A 17,397-nucleotide genomic window follows, 5' to 3' on the forward strand; every position below is an offset into this window, starting at 1 on the left:
CCATTTTAAGGCCCCTGTACTGTACGCTTCCAGCATGGCGGGGAAAAAGGTCTTAGTGTTAATAAAAATCAGACCTGACTTTTTTTTTTTTTTTTTAAGAGCACAATCATCTTCATCTATAGGAAGAAAAATGAAATTCACAGTTTTATTTTATTGGATTTCATTAAATTCCCTAAAGCTGTAGCAATAAACCATTTTGAATGACTGGAGCTAACTGGCAATTAGACCAGTTAACATTTATTTGTTTACTTTTAAAAAAGATTTTAGGGCACACCTTGCAGAGTTGGCCTATCCTGGCCTTGTCATGGCTGCTGAAATTCAAGCTGCCATGTATGTTGATCCTGTCTCCTCTCTGCAGTGTTGATTCCAATCACTTCAATTGCTACTAGGCTCTGATGCATTGCTGGGGTCAAGCTCATAAACAGTCTTAGGGCCAGTCTACCCTGGGGGCGGGATCGATCTAAGATACACAACTTCAGCTACGTGAATAGCGTAGCTGAAGTCGAAGTCTCTTAGATTGAGTTACCTACCGTCCTCACGGCGCGGGATTGACGTCCCTGGCTCCCCCTGTCGACTCCTCTACCGCCGTTCACATTGGTGGAGTTCCGGAGTTGACAGAAGCGCGTTCAGGGATCGATATATCACGTCTAGATGAGAAGCGATATATTGATACCCGAGAAATCGACTGCTACTCGCCGATATGGCTGGTAGTGAAGATGTACCCTTATACTGTTCACACTTCACACAAATCATTGGTAATAGAGCACTTCCATGTCAAAAAAGATTTTAAAAAAATGTACAACTTCTTAAGGTAATTTTTTGTCCTACATCCTCCTCTTTGTTTTCATGAAAAGTCACCCTCCTGGACCTGATCCAACTCTTGCTGATTTCACTAGGAGTTGACCCAGGCTCTAAAGCATTTTCATTCAATAATTGCATACATTCCTCATTATAAATTATGGGCTTTATTCTGCCACTCTTACTCACCTTGAATACTAGCTTAATGTGTCACCAGCCCCGTTGGTTTCCATAGGAGTCCTTCGGAAGAACGGGACTACTCAAGGAGTGTAGAGATGATCACATGAAAGTTCTAATAGTTAAAAAGGCATAAACCACATTTATTTCTCTTATGATATTTATAAGCATCTTTGATTGCAACAAAAAAAAGCTTGTAAATCATCTGAGCTCTAGCTATTTCTTTCATGCAATTTACATGGGCTTTTATAAGGGCTCCCCTTCAATGGGTAGGTAGAGGTGGGGAAAAGGTTACAGGGATGGACATGAGGCATTTGGGTTGATGTCAAGAGAAGGTCACTGCACTGCCCTTCCTGCTGACCAGAAGAGTGGTGCACAAGTGCTCACATTTATATCCTATGCAGACCCAGTGAAGCCATCTTTTACCCACTCTCCCACCTATGAACCTGGCAAAAGGACCAGACTCCTCCTTGACAGACTGTGGGAATTACACTAGTTGACCATTTCCTTGGGGAACTGGGAAGGAATTTTTCTCTCTTTGCCAGATTGACCAAAGCAGGGTGGTTTTTTCCACCTTCCCCACAGGAGGTCTGGGGTCCCAGGGGGGTGGAGTAGGTTATAATAAAGGCCACGTTTTAGTCATGGGTATTTTTTGTAAAAGTCAAGGACAGGTCATGGGCAGTAAACAAAAGTTCATGGCCTGTGACCTGTCCATGACTTTTACTATATACCCGATTAAAACTTGGGGAGGAGACATGGCTGCTGAGGGGTCGTGGCCCAGGGGATACTATGGGTGCTTGGGGGTATCGCGGATGCTTGGGAGAGTGTGGCCCGGGAGAGCACTGCGGGTGCTGGGGAGAAGTGGTTGGTGGGGCTGGAGCAGGCTCCCTACCTGGTTCCTGGGAAGTGGCAACCTCCAGCTCCTAGCTCCATGTGCTGCCTCCACTCTGCCCCAAGCTCCAGTTCTGCAGCTCCCATTGGCTGGGAACCAAGGCCAATGGGAGCTACGGGGGGAGTGACTGCAGGCAGAGGAAGCATGTGGATCTAGAAGCTGAGGGAGGGGAGTTCCTGTTGCCTTTCCACCCAGGTAAGCACTGCCCTGCACCACAACCCACAGCCAAACTACTGCTGCTGGTGGACAGGGGGAAGGGGAGGAGGAGGGCGAGAGTGCCCCAGCAGCAGCTGGTGTGACTAGCCCCGGACTGCCCGAGCTGCTCAGGAGGCTCCTGGGCCATCCGTACTGGCCACTGCAGAAGTCAAAGAGGTCAGAGACAGTCATCGAATCCATGACTTCCGTGACTTCCATGACAAACACAAAGCCCTAATTATAATGTTGCAACTTAGTATGTAAAACTTGTGGTAGACATCCAGTGCAGGTACTTGGTATGAAAGGGATATGGTTATTGAATAAAGTGGATTGGGAAAGGATTTGAAGGAAAGCAACCCTTAAGAGAGTCCAGTAAGGGAGATTTGATGCTCCTACATCTGGAGCAATGGGGAGCCAACTCCTCTGCTTTTATAATCCCTTCTCACCTCATATGAAGAGAAGATGGTAGAATTCTAGCAGCAGGGTAGCTAGGACATGGTTGGGGATTATGTGGAAATTATTAAGAAAAGGATAATGACCTGCACTGTACAATTTGTTGCCCAATACTTTAAGTGAATAAAGTTGCAGCCTAGTGAAACTACCTCCATTGCTTCCTGTTTTTCTTCTGGCATGGCTGGACAATTGGCTGCTACCTGAACCTTTGCTATTTGTCTGACTACCTGATCCAAACTGCTGGATCTCAAATTATTTTCTAGTTTGAACACAGCTGAAATCTCATGAGATTTCAGTGACAATATAACTCTGATTTAGTCTCAAAATTGAACCTTAGGGGACTAATCTAATATCTGGATCTTCCCCCTTGCTTCATGTCTACTCTCTCTCTCCTGGAAATTGTCATATGTATGGAGAATGAACTAAATAACTAAAACATGTTTAGGGCCTCTCAAAAGATAACACTCTGACTATGAGTTAGTTCTAATGGAGCACCGATATCAAAAACATGTTCAAAGTTTGTAGCCCAAGACATTTTTAGCTAGAGTAAGTGGATATAAAAGTTAAACAAAATTTTTAAAAAAAGCGAACACCCTCCTCACCCCAAAATCCCATTAGTGAAAAAGTGTTCAACTGATCTCAGTCTTTCAGAAGGAAAGGCCTTCCCTGGCCTTAGATTAAGCATGAGACGCTTCAGGCTGAAAATGAGAGTGTGTGTGTGTGTGTGTGTGTGTGTGTGTGTGTGTGTGTGTGTGTGTGTGTGTGTGTGTGTGTGTGTGTGTGTGTGGTTTTTTTGCAAAAGTTTGGGGGAATAAAGAGAGTGGAGCAAAATTAGGCTGATAATGCAAATGTATCGCAACTGTTCCATATCATTTGCTAATGATTATATGTTTTATGCTGAATGAGAATGGAACTCCCATTAACACACAGCATTTTTCTTGGCTTCAGCACTTACTACAAAATCATCATCATCATCATCATCATCATCCAAAACAGCTCCTTTGGTCACCAAAACAACAGCCAAACGGTCATCTAAAAATTCAAAGAAGAGGAAGCCAAAGAAAGTAGTACAATCCCAGGAAGTTATGGAAGGTAGGAAAGAATACAAATGCAATGGAACTGGGCATTACCTGAATGAATATTAAAGGTCATCCCACTGTTCTGGATGTAGAATGCTAATATGAGACATTACCAGACAGCTACCAGACTTATTTATAAAGCTTATTACATCATCTACTTCTCAGAGAAGAGCTTATTGGCTTTTAAGATCTAGGCTTGCTAATACAAATGTTAGAAAAGTGTGGGAGCAAGACCTAGTCTATAATGCTTTGCCAGTATAGTATTGTTCCTACAGTACACTTACAAGTGCAGCATTTCTCTGACAGTGGTCTGTAGAGCACTTCCAGGTAGTCTAAAGAGGGACAGATCTGTCACAGTGTTGTCTAACACTTGTTAAGCAGCAATGCTTGCTGTTAGCAATAGCCCAGAACTAAAGATTTCCAGAGGCCTTTTTGAGAAGCTAAACGAGCATTGCTCTGAACCACATGTAGACGTTGCATGTCTGTCCTGTTTTGGGGAAAATAGGTGTGTAAACTTAGGTCGGATAGTGGATAACACCAAAATTGAAGCAAAACATAGGACAGAACCAAACTGTAAAATATTTTGGAGATACAATACCATGAAAGATTAGGCATTTATACACTTAAGGCCAATTCCTGATCAATTTAGATATGCAAGTATAATCTGACTACTAACAAAGAGTAAGGTGAGCAGGTTTTGATCTAAGTTCATGGAGAGAAAATAAAGCACAGGATACAAAACGGGAGGACTTGTAACCAAAATGTTACCATGCAGTTGCAGTAAAGTGAGCTAATTTTCCTTTTGTCTCTTTACTATTCTCCTATTAATACTTGTCAGGTAACCAAGCAGTATCATAGCGACAGGGAAGGTGTGCAGTCGGGATTAGGAGATTTAGAGGGAAGTAGATCCTCCCAGGGATCATAAATTTTATGAAGTGGTCCATTATATGAGAAAGATTGAAAAGCCCTGTACTAGAGTGTTTTCCTGTTTATTAGTTTTAAATATCTCCAGTAAAGCTTACAAAAAAAACTTCTAAGCCAAATTTTTCTCAAGTACAGGAGACTCCTTTGAAATGCCTTTAGCCCCACAGGGTTTCTGGTTATGTACCACTTATATCTCAGAGGTGTATATTACAAACAATTCTAAAATCAGAGGATAGGGATAAAGGTATGTTGAAATATGATTAAAAAATTAAGGGTCAAGCTTTTCAAATGACCCCCTTTTAATATATAGTCTGAAATAACAAGTTATTGGTTGACAAATATTATGGGTCTGATTCTCCTCTCACAGAATAAATCTGAAGTAACTCCATTGGCATGAATTAGAAGAGGATCAGGCCCTATATCTTTCCCATGTCCCCATTTCTTTTTTCTCCAAAGGCAGAAAGTCTGAATTTGAATTCTTAGGACTTCCGCTTTTTAGTCTATTCTGCATGTCCTGTATACTCTGTTAAAATCCTGAGCTTTTTCTGATTTTAAACCCTTTACAGCTGATCTGTCACTGCCTTTACACAGACAATAGCCACCAGCTCAGCCACACACACATGAAATGGGGAATAAACCTCAGAACATTCTGCTCTAAAATCACAGTCTTTCAGTATTAAAGGAGGCTGCCTTGGGGTCATATTTTCATGCAATATGATCACAAGATTTGGCAGCACTGCTACCTCCTACTGAGTTTTTCTTCCATTCACTGCTAGTTAAGGAGGCAAAAAAATTCAAATTACAGCTCACATCTTCATCTTATTTACTCCAAATCTTTATCTTTTGAGAGCAATTTTGTTTTAAACTGTGCATTAGCTTCTTACATACCCTTCTTATTTTGCATAACTTTCTGTTTTCACCAATTATTTTACTTGGCTGCAGAACATTCAGAATCTGAGAAACAGAAATCTTCTTCCTCATCATCTTCCTCATTGTCATCAACAACAATTCGGAAAACAAAGGCTTCAGCAAGAAATCCCAATGAAAAAAACCAAAAAAATAAAATTAAAAACAAAAACAGTAGAGAAGTGAAGGATACCATGAAAGGTATGGATTGTGATCAAATAGCCTAATGCAGAAATGAAATTTAAACAGTATATACAGTGGTATAATAGAAGCTGCTGTTTAGCAGTGCATGCTTGTCTTTCTGTGTTGAAGGGATTCTTAAGGGTTTACCACAAACTCTTCTCTTTGCTAATTTTTTTAATTTAACATATGATTAAATTCTTTAAGTATTGATTCTCCAAGATGTTCTGCAAGAGCAGACCATTAAACCCACATGGAGCTCCACTGAGGTCCATGGGGTTCTGTACAGGTATTTGGAACAGGTTGCCAGATCAGGACCTTAGAGAGGACATGTGGGGCAAAGATTTTCAAAGGTTAATGTATTGGAAGCACATTAATGAATGCATCAATGAACCATACCTGTAGAGTCCCATATTTGTGTGTGCATCAGGTTCAACTGATACACATACAGTTTTGGTGAATAAGTTTTGAAAATCTGGCCCTTTACACATGAACAGTAGCATATGGTGAAGCACCTTCTGAGCAGATTTGCTATTGGCATAAGGGACTGCAGGTCAGTTATGGGAATGGCTTTTATATACTGTGCAATACAGTACAAAACAATGCATGTTCAGATTGAACTTTTATTACTGGCAATGTACCTAGCTTGAATGCCAGCGCCTAGGCTTAGTTTTCAGGTCTGGAAAGCAGACAACATACCTACATTTTACTTGTAAGCAGAGAACATTTGATACAGAATTTATTAAGGGACAATAAACATAGAACCCCATGTTGCCATTTCTACAGGGTCACTTTTCAGAGCAGAGTCACCATTTAAAGTTCACAGAAAGAGACCAAAATAAATATATTTCCACAGAAGAATCGGAATATCCTAAGCAGCGTGCAGAAGTCCGCCTTTAGCTAATGTAATATCTCTTCCTTTTCAGATCTTCAATGTGAACCAATAGCCCTATCCTCTTTTTTAAAAATGAAAAACAATCTCCTTCATATATAATAAAGTAGCTGAAGCCAAAAAAGCCCACCAGAACTACATATAACCAGAATCAACCCAAAATTTTGTAAAAAACTTACATAGTAAGTCAGTCACCAGGCAGGCTTAGGTAACCCATGTTGAACTTTGGTAGGAGGGAGATTAGACAGTGTGGCACATTGAAATCTCTTTTCTGAAAAAGGATGTGAGTGGGTTTGTTAGGTGGGAGTCGTTTGGAGCAGGACTGGCTCCAGGCACCAGCCAACCAAAGACATGCTTGGGGCGACACCTTGGGGTGGGGTGGCGCTCGGGTTTTTTGTTTTTGTTTTTTGGTCCGGCGGGGCAGCGCTGGAGGGTATTTTTTGTTTGTTTGTTTTTCTTTCCACTGGGCGGCGTTCGGAGGGGCGGGGGCTTCAGGCGGCACTGCGCTGGGGGGGGGGTTCAATGGCACAGCGCTAAAGGGGCGGGGCTTCGGGATGTGCGGCGCTCAGGGGAGAGGGGGCTTTGGGTGGTGCGGAGCTCACGGGGGGGTTGTTACAGTGGGGCAGCGCTCTTTTTTTTTGCTTGGGAGGCAAAAAAGTTAGAGCCGGCCCTGGTATGGAGTGTTTGCTATCCTGACTGAGGAAGGTCATGCCCCTGGAAGGGCCACAGCAGGCTCTCATGCTGGGGTTGACTGCAGATACACAGGATAGAGCTGCAGACACAGGATACAATTGCCAACACAGTGTTGCTCTCAAAATTGCTGAGCCCTGTATGAGAGCACATTCGGCCCAGTGCTAAGGTTGGCCGTGTAAAACATAAGGCTCCTTTGGACTCTATTAATTTTTAATATTACAGGTATAATATGTCATTAACCCCGTGAGGCCAGAAGCTGGGGTTTTCTAGAACACATCCTTTTTCCAGCCCAGCACCATGTACATTTACCATTTGTGTATTTAACAACTAGAAAAGGTAAAAAAAAATCTAACCTGTCTCCACTAGAATGCCTGGTTGAAAAGGGACCTTCCCCTGCCTAGTGAAAATGAGCAAGTGAATGAGGGTGGGGGAAAGCCAGTGATGGAGGGAGGGGGTATGGAGTGAGAGTGGCAAGGCCTCAGAGAAGGGGCAGGACAAGAATGTTCAGTTTTGCGCTGTTAGAAAGTTGGCCACCCTAGAGAGACATCCCATTTCCTCACATGGTTTGTTATTACAGTTAGAGAACCTATTGACATTGGAAGAGCCTCAACATAGTGTATCACCGCATGCCACAGTAATAGGATAGTTTCATAAGGACATAAAAATGTAGATGGCATAAGTCTGTGATAATTAAAATAACTTAGGCCTTTCTATTTTCAAAGGTGCACTTACTTAACTAAAGGTGTGATTTTAAACCAATTAAGTTAGACCAATGTAAAATCTTGCATGAACAGTCTTAACAGTTTAAACCTGGCTTTTATCAATTTAGCTTAACTCGAATCCTTATCTCTTAAAAACAGATAAAAGCCAGGTTTAAATTGAATTAAGATGTCCACAGAGTTTTGTACCAACCACATAGGGTTCTAAACCGATTTAAGTTAAAACAGTGCAACTTTACAGAAAAAAAAAATAATGAAAAAGGTATTGGTACAAGTCACAAGAGTTGCAACTATTTCCAGCTGTGTTTACAAAAAACCCATGAGTGGTTACTGTGTCAAATCCAAAAGAACAAATGCTGGAATGCTGCATAAATAAGTGAAAATAAAAAGTGGTACTTTAACTTGATATGCACTTCTTGTAGAGCAAGACTCCAAAAACAGAAGAACTTCATCCAGGACTTCTACAACTGATGAAATAAGAGAGATTTCTGAGGAGACTGGCAGTGGATTGGACAATGTAGGTACCAGGCCTGCTCCTACTGCAAAGCGCCCTGACAGAAAAATTTCAAGACAAGGAAATAAAGGTACAACAGCAGCTCCATTGTCAGAAGAAAGTTTTAGCCAGACCCCTGCCTCTCCGCCAGATAAAGTTACTATGCCCTTCAAAATGAATACTACAAAGACATTAAGTCTGAAGACTAACATGCAACCTACTGTTACAAGTATGGCTAAGATCTCAGCATTAACTAGTGCAGCTCATGTCACTAAAGCTAAAGACACAAGTACTACATCTATGAAAAATGCCACAACTACTACAGCTAAAGGGATGACCACAGCTAAGAGAGATAAAACTACTGTAGTGACAGAGACAACAACAACAACATCTAAGAAATACACTACAAAAACAGCTGAAGAGCCAACAGCTAAAAGTGACACAACTACTGTAGCTATGAAGATAACAACAGCAGCTAAAACAGAAATGACTACAGCAGCTAGGAAAGCAACAACAGCTAAAAGTGACAGAACTAGTGCTGCTAAAATGGCAATGACAACAAGTAAAAGAATCACACCCACAACAGTCATAGAGAAGACAACAGGTAAAAGAATCACACCCACAACAGTCATAGAGAAGACAACAAAAGATAAAAACGATGTGACTACTGCAGCTAAAGAGACTCTAACAACAACAGAAAAGCAAGGCACGATGACAGATAAAACAATACGCAGAAAAGACACAACTACTCTAGCTAAAGATACCGTAATGACAACAGTTGAAAGAGACCTAACTACTCTGGGCAAAGAGACTGTAACAACAACAGAAAAGAAAGACACAACAACTACTACAGCTAGAGAAACAATAACCACAACAGACAGAAAAGTCACAACTATTGCAGAGAGAGAGACTGTAACAACAACAGCTAAAACAGCCACAACTGCTGCAGCTAAAGACACTGTAACATCAGCAGCTAAAAAAGACACAACTACGGTAGGTGAAGAGATGATATGGAGTCCAGATGAAAAAGACTTAACTAAAAAAGATACAACTACTACATATAGAGAGATTGTAACATCAGCTACAACAGCCACAACTGCAGCAGCTAGGGAAACCGTAACAAGAGCACCCCAAACAGACACAACTACAGAAACTAAAGATACTCTAGCCACCACGGGTAAAAAAGACACAACTACCATGGATAGAGAGACTGTAATGACAATAGATGAAAAAGACAAAACAGCAGATAAAAAATACATAACTACTATAGCTGCAGTCAATATAATAACAACAGATGAAAAAGACACAATAGATAAAACCACAACTACTGCATCCAGAACTACTGCAGCTAAAAAATCTGTAATGACAACAGCTAAACTGGACACAACAGCAGCAGCTAGAAAGACACAAACTACCACTAAACAGACTCCTACTGCTTCTGAAGTAACAACTGTGGCTATAGAACTGACAAGTGCAGATAAAGAAAAGACTGTAGATAACAGACAGAAAACTACAACTACCAAAGAAACAACAACTGAAGAGAAAAAAGAGTTAACCACTGTTATCAAAGAGAGAACTACAGAGGACTCAAAGGGCATGACTACTGCAGCCAAAGAAAAAACTATGAATGAAAAAAAAGAGATAAGTACTGTTTTCCAAGAGACAACTACAAGTGATACAACAGAAATAACTGCTGCTGATGAAGAAATAACTATAGCTGATAAAAGAGAGAGAACCACTGTTACCAGAGAGACAACTATGGCAAATAAAAAAGAAACAGATGCTGTCACTAAAGACCCCTATACTGCCAATAAAAGAGAGACAACAACTGCTACCAAAGAGACAGCTACAGTGAATAAAGAAGAAAAAGCTTCTGATGATAAACAGGCAACTACAACAGGTAAAATAGACACAACTGCCAGTACTGTACCTAAAGAAACACTGACTGTCTCTGAAGAGGTGTCCACTACAGCTAGAGGCTCCCAGGAAAGACCTGTGTCACTAACAGAAGATAAACCTGGTATCACTGTCACTCAAATCCCCCCAGTAAAAGCCACTGCCAAACCCACCATTGAACCTGAAAAAAACACTAAGTCTGTGATACAAATTACTGCTACTCCACCCATAAACCTTTCTACCTCTCAACCTAAAGACCTCCCTGAAACAAAAGTCCATTTTGAAACCACAAAAGAAACATCTACTGTTACTAAAAGATCTACAGCAACTTCCATTTCCAAGGAGGCTATTGAAACCAAAGACATCTCTGAAAATATAGATACTACCACCCAGAAAAACACAATACAGTTTCCAACTGAAAAATTACAGACTTCCAAGATCATCATCAGTCCTCCTTTGGTTCAGAAACCAGCTACCCACCCAGTTACTCCTGAGCAGGAGGAACATATAGATAATTCAAGCTCCACTGCAATTAATCCAATGACTCTTCCAGACAGTAATTTCCCCCATAGAAACACAGAAAACCCTAAAGAAACTCCTGTTCCTTATGAGGGACCCAATCAAAATCCTACCTCTTCCAAACAAGTTAACTCTATAGACTACCCAGCAATCTCATTCACAACTTCTATTGTTCCACTAAGAGGTACACCTAATCCTAATGGCAATGATGAGAACAACAGGTTGGAAACCATTATGAAAATAACATCGACAGCAACAAAATCTAATTCAGCTATCCCTCAAAAACAAGAAACAACGTCACATGGCATTACAACTAATATCAGCACCGATCTTGTTTCAGATAAAGAAATTACGGAGGAAAGTCCAATAGCTATGAACATGAATACGTCAGTAAAACATACAATAGTGTCTTCAACCTTTACAGCTGAGAAGGATATGCATCATACCTCCACCTTGCCAAGTGGATTCATAACCACAAGGACTGAAGAAAGAAGAGAAGTCACACATTTCCCCACTAAAACATACTCATCAACTAAAGCTCCTGAAAGAAGACCCGCTATACACACACACTCCAAACTACAGGATAAGATCAACACAACTTACAAAGGTATATTTCTTTACAGTTGTAACATTTATATTTATAGGGATGAACAAACTATATTTCTCAGATAGCCAGAGCATGTCTCCATTTCATGAACCATATGTTTCTGAAGAGATAACTAGTAACATTGACTGTAAGTACCAAGGAACATATGAATCAAAACAGGGTCAAGGAGTAAGGCTAGAGGGAGATTTCCAAGTCTCATGAAAGTATTCCAGCAAGTCATTGGCTAGAGTTCAACTATTAGTCATGTTACCTAATTTGGCAGCCATTTTGCACAGATACCCACAATAAAAAACAAGACACATCCCAGGCTCAGGCCTCCTTCCAGCTGCAATATTGTTCTTGCCCTCACTATCCATTATATTTTAATTAAATATTAGCCCCATTATTTTCCTTTGACAGTTTTCCAAATTCACATATTCCTGAATATGTTGCTACAAGTAGGCACCACTAGACCTAATATTGTTTAAATACTAGAGTAGAGTTTTCACTCATCCTTTATGATTACATAACTTAAACTACATTTGTACTCATTCTTAAGGAAATAAAGAGCTACAGGAAACATTACATGGTGTCTGTTTCATTCACACTTGTGAGTGGAAAATTCTGATCTGGTTTTACATCCACTTTTCATTGGTGTGAATGAAAGCATGAGATGTAAGCCAATGGAAAGTTGAAATCAATGGGAGTCAGATGCCTAAATACATTCGAGGATCTGAGCCTAAATCTATATCTGCTCTATCTATGTGAATGAAAGAGGAGACAAGAAAAATATTGTCTTAGTTTGAGACAGCTCAGATATACTATGAAGGACTGAAAATTTCCTGCAGTTTTTTTGTTTCCCAGCTAAAACCCAGAGTACAGAGAACTGTGAAAAACTGATTAAAACAAAACAGAAGAGGTAAATTCTTTTTTCAAATTTCTGTAAGAGATTTTTGGACAACAATTTGAGTCAGTTTTTATCCTAAATCCATTTACCCAATGCATAATATTTCAGCCCTTTTAGACTTTTTCAAATAAGCATTGTTTTAAAAGATAGTATTTAAAACAAAGAAGAGCAATCCACTAAATAGGCAGGAAATGGATAAAAATTAAATATGAGTTTTATATGAGAGCTAATTAATTTGGTTATTTATTATGGTATACTTAAAATTCTACCCAATTTTTTTTCTGAAATGCAGGTACTTAAAATATTAACAAAAGAAAACTATAGATTGCTATAAACGTATCAGAGTTTATATTCTTTGGTAACAAATATCAAGGTTAAAACTTTGGAGAACATCTCAAATGAACAATAGCTATTATTTGTAACATAAATATAGGAATCAGAACCCTGGTTCCTGAATAGTCTCAAACACTAGGAAGGAATGGTGCTTGTCTGCAGCATTCTTATTCAAAGTTTTACTTTTATGCTTTTTTCATAGTGTAATAATTTGATGAATACACAGTATAGATTTCCCTATGCACACTCCAATAAATAATGAAACTAAGAGTCTATTCCATTAACAAGAGGTTTATCTTACCTGACAATCCTACAGCATTTTGAGCTATTCTTTGAGCTTCAACTTCATTTAAATAAAAAACTATACACTAATTATTTTGTACCAGATGAACAAGATAAGAATTTGTGTAACAGAAAGCCAGCAGATGGAATAGTTGCTTTACCAAATGGAACATTAGCTGTATTCCGAGGTGAGTGGTCGACTGGATTTTTATCATTTTCATACCTTCACTTATGTTTGAATTAAGTACTTACTTTTTGGCCTTTCCTAATGATCAGGTAATATATATTTGGGCTATTGTCCATTTAAGTCCCACCTCCTGATGCCAAAAGGAGGCAACAGCTCAATAGTACTTCCAGGGCCTCACAATTACTGTGGCAGAGGACTTGGCAAAGTATTTGCTTTTGTAAGTGGTGCTCTGTCCAAATCACTACCAGGAGTGTAATGTAAAAATATAATGAAAATGCCATGTGATGCATTTTGTGTGTTACAAGCAATTGATTGAATCTCAAAAAGTTCAACTTCCAGAGATTCATTTTAGAGTATGTGTTACAGAGTATAGAGTATAATGTAATTACCAGACACTTATTTTGGTGCATATGGCACATTGTTATTAAATTATTGCAATGTTTATGCTCCAGAATCTAAGATTTCATTCAAAAAATTATTAATGAAGTAAACCTTCCAAATGTAACTGAGGGCTTGTCTACACTTACTGAGGGATCAACAAGCAGCGATCGACCACAGATCACTCTCCCGTTGACTCCTATACTCCACCAGATCGAGAAGCGTAGGGGGAGTTGATGGCAGAGGATCTCTCGTTGACATCGCATAAGTAGATCTAAGCTACGTCGATTTGAGTTACGCTATTCGTGAAACTCAAATTGTGTAGCTTAGATCGAATTTCCTCTGTAGTGTAAGACAAGGTCTGATACAGGAATGTCTGCTTGAGTTTGTAGACTACCTGTAATACCAGCTCTGGGATCAGTGTAAAAAATAAACAGCTTGACAAAATAAACAAACACACATAGGCATTACTGTACTGAATGGGAGCTGGGATAACGATGAATAACTTTGGGGGCAACTACACATAAGTTAGTTTTATTGTGCTAAGTAGGATATGGGCTACAGAAAAGCAATGGAAATTTCTCTTTGCAGGACCCCAGAACACCAATTCATACCTTTACCCATCCCAGTTTCCATTCTCCACTAATAACTTCCCCACTCCCACTGCTGTTCCCTTCTCTAATTTTTTAATTCTGCCTGCTCCTAGTGTTTGATGAATACATGAACATAGAGCCCCATTAACAATTATTAAAACTTTATCGGAAGCAAGGACCAGATGACTTTAAGAAACTAACAGAGAAAAAGGTGGAGTTAAAATAAGTGTATAGATAGGAGCCAGAGATAGAAAAGGCCTAGAAATCAAAGGCAATTAATATCCAAATAAATAACTCTACAGCAGGGGTCGGCAACCTCTGGCATGCAGCTCACCAGGGTAAGCACCCTGGCGGGCCGGGCCAGTTTGTTTACCTGCCGCGTCAGCAGGTTCGGCGGATCGCGGCTCCCGTTGGCCGCAGTTCGCCGTCCCAGGCCAATGGGGGTGGTGGGAAGCCGCAGCCAGTTTATCCCTCGCTCATGCCACTTCCCACCACCCCCATTGGCCTGGGATGGAGAACCATGGCCAGTGGGAGCTGCAATCCGCCGAACCTGCTGACGTGGCAGGTAAACAAACTGGCTGGCCTGCCAGGGTGCTTACCCTGGCAGGCCACATGCCAGAGGTTGCTGACCCCTGCTCTACAGCAATAATCAGATACTCTATCCCTCAAAGTAATCATATCTCCTATAATAATTAAATGTGACCAGCGTCCCACAAACAGAACACAATAATAAAAAGTGAGAGCAGCCCAGGAGTTTACCCATAGCCCTTGGAGTGAACCTCTGTGTACTACTGCGTGGGTGCTTGGTGTCACCAACCTGAACTATTGACCTCACATGAGCCTGACTGGCTCCAGACTAGGCCTTCACTCACCCCGATCCCTTTTATATGTAACACTACATGTAGCATAGCCAGTACTCAATGTTGTGGTATCATCTCATTTCAGTGCATAGTTCGCCTTCTGGAGTGAACCAGGACCTTGGTTGCTTAAAGCCAGTTGCCTTGACAAGGCCTAATAGGGGATGTGGGGAATTAGGCCTCCCCTGCTGAATAGTGGAATCTGAGAGTTCCTTGTTGATCGTAATGTGTAGCTTGATGAGTGTGAGGGGTGAAGTGAAGGGCTGGCTCTTCTCCCCACTCAAAGCCTTCTGTACTTCAGCTGTTTGGGGACAGCTAGCTTGGGATGAAGCCTCCCTGTGAAACTGGGTGCTGCAGGATGGCATGGTTTCTCTTTCTGGGAACAAAGGGCTTTGCACCATCTATGCCCTTTTCCCAAACAGTGTGTTTGTGCAGGCTTCATGAATAGGGCTAGATGATCCTAGCCACAGAAAAGATATTCTAAGGTTGTAGTTGGCTGTTTTGTCAAGTCAGTCAAAGCCCTCCTCCTCTTTTCTGTCCCAGCAGCATTGCACAGACTTTGCTGCCCTCGGCCACTTCGGTTAGACAGATTTCCTGGGTCCTCCTCCTCCCCCAAGCTTGCTGAATGTTACTTTTCCAGCAGATGCTTCTGGGCTCCAGGCACTGCAATTACATGGAGGGTCTGATCCTGCTAGATGCTGAGCCACCTCTGTTACCTTGGGCACTCAGCCTTGCAGGACTGAGCACTTGGAGAGGATGTTATGCCAAAGAGGATGGCTCTGTGGTCCTTGCTTCTACTATTTAGAATTCTGTATGTGGTATTGTCTGTACTATTATTTAAAAAATTAAAAGTTTAAGTAGGGGCAAAATGGTGCACATCAGTGAGATTTTTCAGGGCTAGAACTATTTTTTATTTTACAGGTCATTACTACTGGCTGCTGGATTCAGCTAGGCAGCCAACACTGTCCCCTCGTAAAATCACTGAGGGTTGGGGTATTCCATCCCCCATCGACACTGTCTTTTCCAGATGCAACTGTGATGGCAAAACCTTCTTCTTCAAGGTAGGGAAGTTATCTTGCTTACTTTGAGTGTTTTAAAAGATTTAATTTCACAGATGCCTCTTAAAATGAAAAAAAAACCAATGAAGAGCTGTATAGCAAAGGGTAATAGTAAATAAATAGGTTCATGAGCTCAGCTGACAACACACCTGTCCAGTAGCTCAGTTTGCCTTAATGAGTATTCCTATTGGCATTCTCATGAAAAAGGTCAAGGACTGAAGGGATGTGCAGACTGAATTAACCCTTCTAAGGCAGTTAGAGAGGATGCTGGTGAGCCCACATCAGCTTTCGCTGCTGAGGCCTGTATTGTATGCATTCTATAGCCAGAAAATATCAGTCCTCAGAGTTGTCAAGCTGGATCCTTTCCTGTGCTCAAAAACTCATTATATAGAAATAAAATTGACTACCAAAACCATGGCAACAATAGACTAGAATTAACAAGCTGCAGCTGTGTGGGAGCTGTGAGACTCAGGCTCACACTGATGCCTTAACATGGTTTCCTTTCCTATTGCTACATTATACGTCTGAGGTAAGAACCTGCAACAGGCAGAATGAACCCAAATACTATAACAAGACAAAAATCCTCTTTGCAGCAGAGAATGCAGTGCTCTTTCTATGATTTGTAGGTTACACAGTATAGTCTTAAAGTGCACTGGGCCAGGAAAGAGAATTTCTAAGAAGGATGCTGAGGTGTGCACATTTTTAGTACCACCTGAGGAAAAACCCTTTCTGAATGGCTGCTTTCTCCACTTGCCTGCCTCCTGAAGTACAGCAGCCTGGTAGAGCTCTCCATCCCCTCACACCAACTGTCGTAGGAGAGGAAGGCAACCAGAAAGAGCCCAGCAGCTCAGGGCACCTCCGCCCTGCCAGTGAGCAAGGGAAAGATGGCTCCTCAGCAACACTGAGCCTGGGAAGGTGAAAGAAGGGATCCTGCTACAGGCCAAGGCCTGGGAGTTGGGGAGGGCTGGTGGTGAAGAACCTCGGGATTGATGGGAGGGTTGGGGGCAGAATTAATTGATGGGGGGTGGGTGTGATTTCAGACTACTTTAAGTACTGGTTATAGGCGAACAAACAATGGATATGTCTGGGGCATGCCTGCTCTTTAAGCCATCTGCAGTGTAACAAGCACAGCTATGTAAAGTGCAGTCTTGGTACTTTAAAACTGCTCCTAAGAGGAAAGGAGTGTCAAAGTACTTTGATGCAATTCCCACTGGAGGGTGCGAAATTCCTACAAAACAAGTAGAAAGAGTAAGCTGACTGTACTATGAACAGAAGCTTCTTACTCAACAAATTGGCTCATTTGTATTCAGAATCTTCTGTTTACTGCAGTAACAAAACTAAGGCTATGTCTACACTACACAGCTTTTAGCAACACAGCTGTATTGCTAAAAGTCACGCAG

The 17,397-nt window shown here is 41.1% G+C and overlaps 1 protein-coding gene across 1 annotated transcript in view; it reads left to right on the plus strand.

The window, feature by feature from the left end:
- Positions 1 to 17,397, plus strand: part of PRG4 (proteoglycan 4) — a 36,333-nt gene that overhangs the window by 10,112 nt on the left and 8,824 nt on the right. Inside the window, exons 4-8 of the mRNA XM_030572672.1 lie at positions 3,464 to 3,607; positions 5,461 to 5,625; positions 8,331 to 11,423; positions 13,029 to 13,112; positions 15,861 to 16,000. Coding sequence (XP_030428532.1) covers positions 3,464 to 3,607; positions 5,461 to 5,625; positions 8,331 to 11,423; positions 13,029 to 13,112; positions 15,861 to 16,000 — 3,626 coding nt within the window. The remainder of the gene's footprint in view (positions 1 to 3,463; positions 3,608 to 5,460; positions 5,626 to 8,330; positions 11,424 to 13,028; positions 13,113 to 15,860; positions 16,001 to 17,397) is intronic.

The sequence above is a fragment of the Gopherus evgoodei genome, chromosome 8 (assembly GCF_007399415.2).
Source record: "Gopherus evgoodei ecotype Sinaloan lineage chromosome 8, rGopEvg1_v1.p, whole genome shotgun sequence".
NCBI lineage: Eukaryota > Metazoa > Chordata > Testudines > Testudinidae > Gopherus > Gopherus evgoodei.